At 40.4% G+C, this 13,998-nt stretch overlaps 1 protein-coding gene across 1 annotated transcript in view; it reads right to left on the bottom strand.

The window, feature by feature from the left end:
- The window catches only part of CFAP47 (cilia and flagella associated protein 47), a 390,847-nt gene that overhangs the window by 304,952 nt on the left and 71,897 nt on the right, over positions 1 to 13,998 (bottom strand). The window contains exons 19-21 of the mRNA XM_081950234.1: positions 13,548 to 13,625; positions 12,680 to 12,818; positions 8,285 to 8,379 (exon numbers count right to left, since the gene is read on the bottom strand). Of these exons, the coding sequence (XP_081806360.1) occupies positions 8,285 to 8,379; positions 12,680 to 12,818; positions 13,548 to 13,625 (312 nt within the window). The remainder of the gene's footprint in view (positions 1 to 8,284; positions 8,380 to 12,679; positions 12,819 to 13,547; positions 13,626 to 13,998) is intronic.

The raw sequence follows: 13,998 nt of genomic DNA, 5'->3' as shown, positions 1-13,998 counted from the left end.
AATCTAGCTCCGCCTTTCTCATGATGTGCTCTGCATATAAAATAAATAGATAGGGCGACAGTTTACAGTCTTCCCGGACTCCTTTCCCAGTTTTGAACCAATCAGTGGTTCCGTGTCCAGTTCTCACTGTTGCTTCTTCACCTGCATATAGGTTTCTCAAGAGACAAATATGATGGTCTGGTACTCCCATCTCTTTAAGAACTTGCCACAATTTGTTGTGATCCACACAACATAGTCAATGAAGCAGAAATAGATGTTTTTCTGGAACTCCCTAGCTTTCTCCATGATCCAATGTATGTTGGCAATTTGATCTCTAGTTCCTCTGCCTCTTTGAAATCCTGTCTGTACTTCTGGTAGTTCTCAATCCACATACTGCTGGAGCCTAGCTTGTAGGATTTTGAGCATAACTTTACTAGCATGTGAAATGAGTGCAATGGTGCGGTAGTCTGAACATTCTTTGGCATTGCCCTTCTTTGGAATTGGAATGTAAACTGACCTTTTCCAATCCTGTGGCCACTGTTGATTTTCCAAATTTGCTGGAAAATTGAGTGTAGCACTTTTACTGCATCGTCTTTTAAGATTTTGAATAGCTCAGCTGGAATACTGTCACCACCGCTTTGTTGTTGTTCAGATTTTCTAAGGCCCATTTGACTTCACATTCTTGGAAGTCTGGCTCGAGGTCAGTGACCACCCCATCATGGTTATCAGGGATATTAAGCTTGTTCTTGTATAGTCCTTCTGTGTAATTTTGCCATCTCTTCTTAATCTCTTCTGCCTGTGTTAGGTCCCCGCCATTGGTCCTTTATCATACCAATCTTTGCATAAAACGTTCCCTTAATATCTTCAATTTTCTTGAAGAGATCTCTAATTCTTTTTTTTTAAACAAAGTTTTATTGGTTTTTTTGAAAAATAACAGGGAAAAAGGTAGGGGAATGGTTACAAATTTTGGCAGTTGCGATGTGCGGTAGGTGCCCCCTCCCTCCATACTCATAATATACATTTACACAAAGTTCATTACTAAATAGTAATATATAGTCAGCATATGAGTTCAATTAATAATTTCGATCAATTTATGTCAAGCAGATTTTCTTATTCATTTTTGTGATCTGAGTTTTCTCGGTATTGCCCCATCTCCCCCCGCTGCCAGAGCTCCGGCCCCTCCCGTGTCCTGTATGTCTGTTGTAGGATCATCTGGTTTTTCTAGGAGTGCTTAATTTTTTTCCATAAGGGCCTGCGCCTCTATGGGTGTATTAATTCTAACTCTTGTGTCCTCCCAGAATATTAGCATACCTTCAGGCATCAACCATCTGAACCACACCCCCTTCTGGTATAGTTTCTTCGCTAATTGCAAATAGCTTTTTCTTTTCTCCCTCACTTTCTTGGGGATCTGTTTCAGGATGGTTATTTCCCTATCTTGGTGTTTCAAAGCTTGCCCCCTTTGTGCACTCAGAATTTCATCTCTTGTACATTTTCTGAGAAATTTAATGTGTACCTCCCTGGGTACGTTGTGTGTTCTAGCATAGGCTGAGTTCACTCTATAAAGCAGATCTAGTTCCCACCTCATCTGTTGTTTCTCTTTCTGAATGTATTCACCCAAAATACTTGTCATAATGTCCCTTATATCTTCATCATCTGTCTCCACCACATTTTGAAATCTAAGGTAAAAGGACATTCTCTCAAATTCTATTTTCATCTGTTGGGTGTCAAGTTCTTTGTTCCCCTTCTGCACCCCTTCCATCCCCTCCCTCATCTCAGCCGTCCCACCCTCCAAAAGATCCAGTCTGTGTGAGTTTTTATTAATTTGGGCCTGGTTCTCTTTAATTTCTTCTTTCATCTCTTTTAATTGTCTTTTTATTTCCTCTTGTCCCTGTAGAAGTTGTTGAAACATTTGTTGGAATTCAGTCTCTGTAGTTCTAGGTTGCATCAAAGCTGTTATCGTTGATTGTGTACTGGGACTGGATGTTGTAGATGTTGGGGCAGAGGCAGCAAAGCCAGGCTTCCCAGGAGGTGGTTTTTTATGAGACATTGTTTGTGGAATAAAGAGTTCAGTCAATACAGAGAGTGATCAGTCAGATAGGTAGAACAGCCAGGAGAGTCCAGGAGATTAAAGGTCCAAGCAGAAGGTGATTTTTCTAGTTACACTGGCAGTAAGATAAAGTTTTTCAGATCAGGGAGTCCAAAAAGTAGCAATCAACAAGAGATTTATCTGAGTAGCACGGAGACAAAGACCGGAAGCCTGAAGTTTTAAAGGTGGAGTCAATTTTCACGGTTCATAAAGACAACGGAAGTGTGCCATCTTGCCCTGCCAGCTTCGGGTTTAGAGGCATAACAAAGTTTTCAAAGTTTCATGGAAGAAGCACCGGCCCAATTGGGATTATAAAATACCGCTTTGGTTGGATCTTGCAGACACCATGGGGATTATGAATATTAAGTCACTCGGGGGTTGTTTATATAAAGATGTGCTTATTGCTGATGGGGACGAATGGAAGTTAAAAACTTTGGAACAACTGTTGGAAGAAGGAATTATTTTAAATTGGTTACATTACATACAGCTACAGAAGAGATGGGAAGAAGATCGTAGGGTCGGTTTTATGGATAAAGAAGTGGAACTGATCAAGCAGATAAAAGAGACTGGCCCAAAACAAGTTAAAAGAATATATAATGTACTGTTAGAAAGAGACTCAGAAAGTGAATTGGTTAAGGATTGTATGATAAAATGGGCTCAGAACTTTGGTGAAGTGGTCATGTTGGAAACATGGGAAAAATATGGGTTCAGAATGTTAAATTTACACAGTCACAGAATTTAAGGGAGAACTTTTATAAAATGTTTTACAGATGGTATTTAGATCCTAAAAAATTATCATGCATGTACCCAAATGTTCAACCAAAATGTTGGAGATGCGGGTGCCTAGATGCTACCTTTTTTCATGTATGGTGGACTTGCAACAAGGTTAAAGCTTTTGGGATAAAAATATGGTGGGTTATGCAAAATGTATTTAAGAAAAGAATACAATTCACTCTGCAAATGTTTTTATTGGGTATAGCTAAGGATTTTACTAAAGGGGAAACAAAATTGGTCTTGCATATGGTCACAGCAGCTAGGTTGTTGATTGTGCAACATTGGAAAAAATATTTTTTACCGACAATTGATCAATGGATTCAGAAGGTGGCGGGGTTCGCCGAAATGGCAAAAATCTCAGCTTTCTTAAAAGCTCAGAAGCAGGAGGATTATACACAGGAATGGGTAAAATGGATTGATTACATACAGAATAAATACCAGACTAGGAGGTATTATGTAGCCTTTAGGTAAGAATGTTTAGACTGATAGATGATTCGAGTAAATAATACATGGGCTGCTTGGAATTGTTAGCGTGGTGTATAGCGGAAGTCGGGGGGGTTGAGTGGGAGGTGGGGGTGGGTTAGGGTGGAGGGTGGGGTAATATATACGCATAATTAAACTAGAAGATGGGATTAATGAAATATTGTTATTTTAAGAGAAATTTATATTATGATTTATATATGTTCAATTAACTTAGAAGATGGGATTAATGGGCTATTGTTACTTTAAGAGAAACTTATATTATTTATTTTATTTATTTTTTTATTTTATCAGACTTATTAGTCGCCCCCTCTCCCCACAGGGACTCGGGGCGACGTACACAAGCAACGGTCTACGGACTACAAAGGAGGAGGTAAAAATAAATAAATACAATAATCAGAGAAGTTAAAACCCCAATTAGAATAAAAGTTTAAAAGCTAACATTGACAATTAAAATTAACCAAGGGGTGGAACAGTTGTCGAGATTATGCCAGGCCGGCTAGCCGAAACAGGTGGGTCTTCAGTTTACTGCGGAAGGAGCGGAGATCGGTTGTTGTCCTGATGTTGTCCTGATGTCTGGGGGGAGGTCGTTCCAAAGGGTGGGACCCGCCATTATGTTTGTTGGGAGGTGAGGGGGTATAATATGTGAATGAGTAATCTATTTTAAGATGGGGGAGGGGAGGGGGTAAAGTATTTAGTATAATAAGGTTTTGATTATGATCTTTAAAGCGCTTCATGGCACAGGACCTAGTTACATGCAGGATCGCATCCTGCCCCACACATCCCTACGACCAATTCGCTCACACAGAGAGGGACTTCTCCGGGTGCCGTCCGCCAAACAGTGTCGGGGGGCGACACCCAGGAGCAGAGCCTTCTCTGTGATGGGCCCAGCCCTGTGGAATGACCTCCCCCGTGACATCAGGATTATTTCCGATCTTCGCTCCTTCCGTGTACAGTTGAAGACCCACCTCTTTCAATTATCTGGCCTGGCTCAACCGTAATTTTTCATATTCCTCCTGACTGTCTTTTTTTTAAATTTTAAATTTTTATTGTATATTGGGTTTTTATTATTGGGGTATGTTAATGGTTTTAATTGTCTAAATGTTGTAATCTATTACCTCCTCCGTGCATGTATGTCTTTGTATATATGTATGTTTATATATGTCCTAGTGTACGCCGCCCCGAGTCCTGTCTGGAAAGGGAGCGGCTAATAAATTCAAATTTTTTTTTATTATTATTATTATTATTATTATTATTATTATTATTATTATTATTATTATTATTATTATTATTATTATTAATATTTGAATGAGAAAATTTTGGGGGGGGTTGGGGGGAGGGGAGGGGGCATAGCATCTGTATGAGATTTACATTGTATGGTGGGGGGGTTAAAAGGGGGAAATTTGTTTGTATAAAACTTTTTTAATTAAAAAAAACCAAAGTTTTCAAAGTTTCCAAAATTTCCAGATCATCACTGCATTGTAGAGTTAAATCCAAAATTCGCTTTTAGTAAGAGCGTGACATCATTGGTTGGCTCTCCCCCTCCTCCTCCCCCTAGGGCTGAAAGCAAAATTGTTTCAAGCCGCCTGTCCGAGGGGGGGGGGAAGTCCCCCTCCCTCCAGCCACGCTTCTCCAGCCAAGCTGAAAGAAAGGTTTAAACTGCTGGCAATTTCTCCAGATTAGTAGAGGGAATGGAAGGGAGTTTTCGCCTCACCGCACCGCAGCCGCGTCCTTCTGCTCGTTTATTCTTCCGTCAGCCTCGCAGCGAAGACACCGGAGCATCTTCCCATCATGCTCCCCAGTGCCTGGAGCGAGGTGGCCCCCCCGGCCGCCGCCGATCCAGGGGATCCCCCACGGTGCCGCTCCTCCGGCAGGAGCCTCTACGGGGCATCCTGTGCCCCCCAAGGAGTGGGGAGCCCACCGGGAAAGCGCGGGGCGAGCAAAGCTCGCCCGTCGCCATCAGCCACCGGAACCGGAAGTCTAAGAGATCTCTAATTCTTACCTCTTCCAGCTATTCTCTGGAATTCTGCATACAATAGGGTGTATCTTTCTCTTTCTTCCTTGCCTTTCTCTTCCCTTCTTTCCTCAGCTATTTGCAAAGTTTCTTTAGACATCCATTTTGCTTACTTGCATTTCTTTTTCTTTGGGATGGTTTTAGTTGCTACTTCTTGTACAATGTTGTGAACCTCCGTCCATAGATCTTTAGGCACTCTGTCTATCAGATATAATTCCTTAAATCTATTTGTCACTTCTACTGTATATTCACCAGAGATATGATTTAGTTCATACCTGAGTAGCCCAGTGCTTTTCCCTACTTTCTTCAATTTAAGCCTAAATTTTACAACGAGAAGCTCATGATCTGAGCCACAGTCAACTCCTGGTCTTGTTTTTACTGACTATATAGAGCAGCGATGGCGAACCTTTTTTGGCTCACGTGCCACAAGTGGGGGGAGCGCGGGGGGGTCGTGTGCGGTTGTGCCACACCCATAATGCAACGCGCGATCCCCCAGTGTGCATGTGCGCACAACGCCCCCCCCCAAATTTTAAATGCTTTTTTCTCCCTCCCCAGGCTCCAGAGGCTTTATAGGAGCCTGGGGAGGGCAAAAAGAGCCTCCCCCGCCCCTCCCAAGGCCCTCCGGAGGCTTCAGGGACCGTCCGGAGGCTTCCCTGAAGCCTTTGGAACGCTTGAAACCACCCTCTGAGCAAACCGGAAATGGTCGTTCTGCGAGACGCACTCCATATTGTTGTCTGCATTGCCTTCCACTTTAATATGGATGGCAAGCGACCACATGAAAGGCCAAAGCAAAGATAGCAAGATACAATAATTGAGGACATTAAAAATGCCCAGTTGGACACAGATGGTACACAAAATGGCACTTGTTGACTCAAAAAGCGGAACCTGCACCTATGGAAAAAACATGAGATCATATGAATAATGATGTATACATATAATATATATATACATATATATGCACGTATATATGTATACATCTAGGTTCTCTAGAAAACAAATTAAAAATAACACTGCTAATACAAACTATTGAACTGTTCCAGTATTTATAAAAACCTATGAGGAAACCATATGTGATGTCAGATGTACTCATCAGTTATGCCATGTTAATAAACTTATCAGAGCTCTTAAAATTTACTTATTGCATATGCCAGGTCAACATGACTCTAACAAACATGACAGCTGTCAAACTACAAATTTATACCCTGGATATAAAATAGGATGAAGAAGAAACCTTCTACTTTCAATTTTAGAAAAAGCCAGAATATAAACCCATAAAACTCTGGCTAAAATAACTATTATCACATTCTGCCAAATCACAAATAATTCCAAAGTGGTATTCAGTACAAAATACCATTTATTTTAATGTGAAAATCTTTCCTTTTCTCTCCCATGTTTGCAAAAGAAAGCATACATGTCTGAGGTTTATATAGGGTTATTCATTGTATCTAAAAATGTTATGCAGATCAATTTTTCCCAGTCCAATAGTTTTCAGAAGTATCAGCGATTATCTCCCATTGGCAGTGCAAACAATAAGGAAACTGATACAATATATTTGAAGGGAGTTTGTTGAGAACAGGAAACAGAATTGGGAATCACCGTAAATTAGTACTGGGTAATTTAAAGAAAAAAATTCCAAAATTACTAATGGAAATTACTTCTTCCAATTTCAAAACCACATTCATCTTCTTCTAATTCAACTTCCCTTAATATATGTAAGTACAGCATATAAATTGAGTATATAAGAGAAGATATACAGCCTTGTCTCATTCGTCTGCCAATCTGGATTCAGGCTGTCCATAATATCGCTTCCTGATGTACATATAATTTCTCATGGGTACAATGAGATGTTCTGAGATTCCTCTTTTTTTGAGCACATCCCGTAATTCGACAGTCAAAAACGTTTTGATCATCAATGGTAGACATAGTGACTTTTTTATTTTTTCGCTTTCTCAATTATATAGCAATTAGGTCTCATATTCCTCGGTCTTTTCTAAAACTTGTTTTAACATCTGGCATCTCTTTTTCCACATAGGGTTCTAATCTGCATTGGATAATCCTAATCATTATTTTACTGGCATATGAAATTAATGATATGTACAATAGTTTGCACAATTATTAGTTATTGGAATGTAGACTCATCTCTTCCAATCTGTGCCCACTGTCATTCTCCAGATTTGCTGGCATAGCTTTGTTTGAACTTTGACCAAGCGTTGACCAACCTTCTGTTGCTTGCTGTACATCAATGGGTATTCCATCAATTCCTGTAGCCTTTTGATTTGGGTAATGATCAGGATGGTGATCTAACGTCACCATCTAGTACCAGAGTTTCTTGTAAGTAGGAAATATGTATCTTCTAAGGAATCTTAAATGTAGACATTTCTACTATATAGCATTTCAATATACAATTTCTATCTTTGTTTGATAACCTTTAAATTGGTTATGATCTATCCACTGGATTTTTTTAGCGTGTCCACAAGATTGGAACCTGAGTTCAGAAATCTTTGAAAAGGCTTTCCTTTTATTTCCTTGTTTGATTCCATCTTCAATGTCTTTACAGATGTTGTGTGGTATCATCAATCATTTTATATTTTCTATCCATGTGGCTTTCTTGATAAAAAAATACAGGCATGGTTTACTTTTTCTTTCTCCCGTGCAGTAATTAATTTGCAACTCTCATTCCAGTATGAGTGAGAGTTGCTGCTGCTGGCCAATATTGTTTATTTTAGCTGAGCTGGGATCTTTATATGGTGGGTGACTCTACTAGGAAAATATAATCTTGGCACATCCTCTCAATGTTCTTTACTCACCCGTCCCAGGAATACACACACATTCGTACATACATGCACACGTTGCCTTAATGCAGTAGCCCAACAGGACTTGGGCAAGGAAAATGGGAAATAACATTATAAAACAATATAAATAGATTAATATTCATTAAAACATAAACTTACTTCTTTTGGTGTGAAATTCAGAGAACAGTTCATAATAGTATTGGCTTCTATAGTCACACGATATACTCGAGATGCCTCTGATGTATTATGCATATCTATCAGAAAATATAAAAATAATTTTACCAATTATTTGTACTTTCAATTTTTATAATAGTATATTTCTATTTTATTGATTTAAGTCCTGCTCATGGTGAACACAGAAAGCTATAAGCAATCTGCAGGCAGCAACTATATCCAATAGTACAAATAAGAGACTGTTACAGTCCGTACTAGCATTCAAAGATTTAAGAAGATCTGGTTGCAGTCATCCCCCAATCACACTATTGTTGTGTGGGCATTGCCCACATTCCCCTTGCATCTTGCTCCTAGTATGACTCATGTGGTGAACATGGAGTAGCTTTCTTGATGAATAGCTGAGAAGAAAGTAAGCTGCCACAAAATCAAACCCAACATTTGGCACATGCATTAAGTAACAATACTCTGAAACTGATTAGAGACCCGACTTCATATTTGCGGCCATGGGCAAACAAGGACAGATAATGGAGTTGCAGTGAGGCAGTCCAACTGGCCGCCATCACCACCACACCGAGGCCCTGGACCCTCAGCACCCACTGTCCAACCTCATCCCCCAGTGAGCCTGCTCCCCACCCTTCCCATTTGCCAGGGCCATTAGGGGTAGGTGGACGGGCTGCTGCCGGACACCATCAGCCCCCACACACTCACTGTCTCCTGTGCACATGCCAGGAGGGCATCCACTGGGGTGGGCTGTGGTCGGAGCGGCAGGGGCTGGTCCATCACCATCTCCGGGGCAGCCCCACGAGCCTGCAGACCTTGTGTTTGACATGTCTGATCTACAAGGTCATTGTAACGAATATGCAAGAAATCTAAGGGAGGAAGTTGATCAGATTCACACTAAATTAGACTCTGGCTTTGAAGCAAATCCTGTGAAGATGACTGAGTGTCAGGCCTGTAGTTATATTCTTTTTAGGATCTTTGGCCTGCCACACTTTCTTATAATTTTCTATGCTGTTTCAATAGTGTAGTAGTTGGGAGGGGGGAATAGAAAGGAGTAGGATTGTAGAATGGATTGTTGACATTCTTTTGTAGAAGCCAAGGTCATCTTTTGTCTCCGCATCTCGACACCTGGCCGGAAGAAGATGGGTGTACATGCCAGCGTGGAAGAATATGATTGGAACATGTGATGGATTTGTGGGTGTGGGGATAGATCATGAACTTTCAACTGGGTGAACCCACAGGATGTAAATTCAGAGTTGGAATTTCCATAGCCGTGCTAAATTGCCTGTAGAATAAATTGGACCTTTAAGGATGTTTTGCCTTGGACAATGATTTATTTCTGCATGGTATATAGAACCCTAACATTGAGCCTCTGTGAGGAATTTGTTTTTGTTGGGCATGATAAAGTTGTCAGGGTTCTGGCAGCTAATAGCTAAGCCACATCTATTTTAGCTTCCTCCTCCCCCCTCCCCCCAACTAAACCAAACCATTCTGGACAATTTTTATCCAGTTTTCGCTTTTGGAAGAAGGTGCTAGAGAAGGTGGCCACATTTTTAAACAGGAACATCCCATATATTTTTCAGGTTGATATTGTTTTATTATGGGATGTAATAACATCAAAAGAATATGTGCAGACTTACAACTAATCTTCATCACATTTAACGTAGAAAGTTTTAATTAACTTACTAAATGGAACTCTCTAAATAAATACATAAATGTTTATATTTAAATAAAACATATTTCTGTAGATGCAAGTCTACAGAAAAACCATCCATACTAACCAGATGCTTAACTACTAAAGCAACAACCAAAACTCCGCCAAGAAAAGCTGCATAAGGACTTCATTTAAATTGGCCAAACACATTGTAGCAACCCAGAACAGCAGAAAAAGGAAATGGAGCATCTATACAACACATTCCAACAAAATGGATACCAACTCAACTTTATCAAAATGTCCTTGACCACTCAATCCAATACAGCACAACCAACACAAATGCTAAAAAGAATTACACTGCCATACATCAAGAATATGTCAGAAACTACAAATAGACTACTACAATCACATGGAATCAGGTTAGCACACAAGCCAAACATCCTAAGCAAACCAAAAAAACAACCACTATGTAGGACAAATAGGAAGAAGACTGGCAGAACACATCCATGATCACCAACTGGCAGTCAGAGGCATGACAAAAAAATCTTTAATTTCCCAACATATAGACAGATTTAACCATAGTTTTGATTGGGAAAATGTGACAATCCTAGACCAGGCCAAATCCAAAAATGCCAAGGAATTTCTAGAAGCCTGATACTCTGACAAATCAGCCATCAACAGACACATAGGCATTAACAACATCTATATTGGGTGTCAGCAACCCGCAGCACTGGAGCCGCACATGGCTCTTCCAGCCCTCTGCTGCGACTCCCAATGCTTTTAATTGGGTTTGGGGTTTTAATTGGGATGTTTTTAGGTATTTATTTCTTGTACAGTCTATCTCCCCCTCTAAATGTATTTTAAATGTATTTTATTGTTATGACTGTATTTTATTTGCATTGACTGTACACCGCCCCGAGTCCCTTTTTGGGAGAGGGGGCGGTCTAAAAATCTAAGAAATAAATAAATAAAAATAAATAATACTGCTGTTGCCGCTTCCATGGCCTACCCGCTGCTCTCACAGTGCCTTGCACAGCACAGTGAAAGTTAGCGTGCTTCACAATGGGGGAGATGGTGTTCCCTCCTCCTCCTGGAGCCCATTATGATGCAGAGCCACAATGAGACCTTGCCCCACTCACCCCTGGCAACAGCAGCAGTGTTGGCTGCAGCGCAAGGTGGGCCAGTGTCTCAAGGCAGAGAGCAGGTTGTACGTCAAGGACCAACAAAGAGTGGAAGTAGCTGCCTGCTGTTTCTTGCAGTGTCAGGCAGTGAGAGAGAGACACACAGAGAGAGAGAGAGAGAGAGAGAGAGAGAGAGAAAGAGAGAGAGAGAGAGAGAAAGAGAGAGAGATTCGATTTGATTTGGCTCCGTCTACTCCCCTCTCTCTGCCTTTCCACAGTTTTTCAAGGATTCAGTGGAGGCTGCCTTTGTGATGCGGGGTGGTCCCATACTTTGCCTGCCAAGCTCGGGAGCACCCAGGGACTATATTTTCTGGCTCCTTTGGACCGAGTTGCAGGATGTATATGCCTGCCTGTGTGATTGTGCTGCTGCTTGGAGTGATGCTTCTCTGAAGTGTGTGTGGCGATCTAAGGCGACAACCTCATAGTGCTGTGATGTAACAGCCTAACAGTCACCCCTTTTGCATTGCAAGGTTTATTTTTGTATCTTTCCAGAGAAAGAGAGAAGGTTACCAAATTTCCTTACAGTTATTCTCTGGGTGTGTGGGTTGGGAAGTGGGGATGGGAGTGGGGGAGAGGTAAGGAGGGGATAGAGAGAGAGGAAGAAAGAGAGAAAGAAAAAGAGAGAGGGAAAGAAAGACACAGAGAGAAAGAGACAGAGAGGGAGAAAGAGAGAGAAAGAAAGAAAAGAGACAGACAGACAGAGAGACAGAGGGAGATATTGACAGAGAGAGAAAGAGAGAGATGTGAACAAAACAGTCAAAGCCGGGTGTGGCAAGAGGTGGCTGGGAGGAGAAGGATGAGGTAGGGCAGGCAGGGCAAATAATTTAACAACCAATTCTCTGTCCTAATGACTGGCTGGGTAGGCATGGCTGGGGATGGTGGTGTCATGTGACTGAGTGGGAGTGAGTGACATTGAGTTGGCCATGCCCACCCAGTCACAACAGTTATTATTGGCTCCCAGTGTTTTCTTTTCTGTGGGAAACGGGTCCAAATGGCTCTTTGAGTGTTGAAGGTTGTAGACCCCTGATCTATAATGTAGACCATGCAAAAGAAGCAATCAACCAGCCCAAAAGAGAAAAAGATTCCAGCATCTTTCCACCAGCAATCAGCACTCAGATCAGCATAGATCTCCAAGGTCAACTTCAGATCAACAATCAAGTAAGCAATACCCCAATCAAGAAACTGCCAAAGAGCTATCATTAAACAGCCCAACTAAAGAATCCCAAAGACAACCCCCACTCACACAGACAGGCAAGACACCAGAATATAAATTGACAGCAAACAGCACTCCATACTAGCACTTACTAGCACTGATGATGTTACCTAGTTAGGGTAATGAAACATCTGCAAGAAAACAAGCAAGCTCAGAGAGCACCAAGGACTCCTCATTTCAATCCTGAGCTACAAATATTCTCCTTTATTGGTAAAACTTCTTTAAATTATTTTAAATGTTTAGATTTTAAGATAAGGCTTTTCTAACAGGCTTTTCTTTAAAAAAACTAAACAGATTTTTCTAAACAATTACAATTTTAAATTAAGAAATACCTGGCTGAAAATGTAGAGTAAAGTCATCATGTTCAGACAAATCTATTGCCACTTTAGCGTATGACTTTCCTTTGTTCTCAATAGAAAATGGGATTTCTTGAGTAGAATCCACATAAACACCAGGAAAGATAAAAGAGCACTTTAAAGAAAGCAGTAAATAATCATTTGAGCGACCAAGATAATGGTAAGAAAGAAAACTGCAAACAATTCTGTTGAGGAAACTGTAGAAATAGGATGTCTTCATACATATGGAGATATAACAATAAATATTATTGTGAATATGTGGCATTATGGGACGGCTTAATGAAACAGTCAAATAAATATGGAAAATGATGGATTTGCTTTAATAATCTGAAGACAGGAACTTCATATATCTCCTGCATATTACAAAAAACTCTTCCGAAGAATTTACATCACCATAATGATCATGACAAAGATGTGTCACTGCCTTAAAGAATAGTTTACCATGAGCTAAGACGTAACAATCTTAAACATGCTCAGGACCTAATGGACATTCTAGAAACAGAATGTGAACAATTAAGTCTTTGTGGAGTTATCAACTACTATTTTCTTATTTTTATGAAAGGGGTGTGTTATTATTTATTACACCTACTTTACATTTCATAATACAATTTTCTGGGATCCTCGGAAAGACCAAAAATATTGATTTCTGTAATGACATTATCTCAGGTAAACATATTTGAGAGTGAGGACATGTCTATACACACAGATCTTTTAGCATCACAGAGCATTTTAAATTTTATCATTTTTTATCCTTTCATTAAAATGAATGGGACTTCCCTATAAATGCATAATATTCAGTACTACAAATCTTAGAACCTAAAAGCACAAAATATTATATATTTACCACACTGATATGTATGTCAGGAACCTCTACTGATCCACCAATCCTAAATTCCAAAGATTTTGCATTGCGTATTTCTACCTAAATAATGAGGGGGGAAAGTGATTTTCTAATTTCTTATTTTCAGTTTCATTTCTACTTTATTTACTTGTTCTTTGCATTTTCTGCTAAGATTCTTCATTGTCAACTTTGTAATATTCAGTTCCCTTTCTGTACTCAAATCTTTGCTTCTAAAATACAGTGGTACCTCAGTACAAGGCATTAATTGGTTCTGGGAGGCACAATTGGTACTAAAAAGTATGGTTGCCAAATAAACCAAGTGACTTGCCATGTGACCAGAGGTGGGTTGTTCCTGGTTCGGCCTGGATTGGGCAAACCGGTAGTAGCAGCGGCGGGAGGCTCTGCCCACCTGCTGTGCATGTTCAGAAGCATTGTGTGCGCGCCTGAACCGGTA

This window comes from Natrix helvetica (genome assembly GCF_964273705.1).
Source record: "Natrix helvetica genome assembly, chromosome: 4".
NCBI classification, from domain to species: Eukaryota; Metazoa; Chordata; class Lepidosauria; order Squamata; family Natricidae; genus Natrix; species Natrix helvetica.
This window is presented reverse-complemented; position numbering and strand designations above follow the sequence as displayed.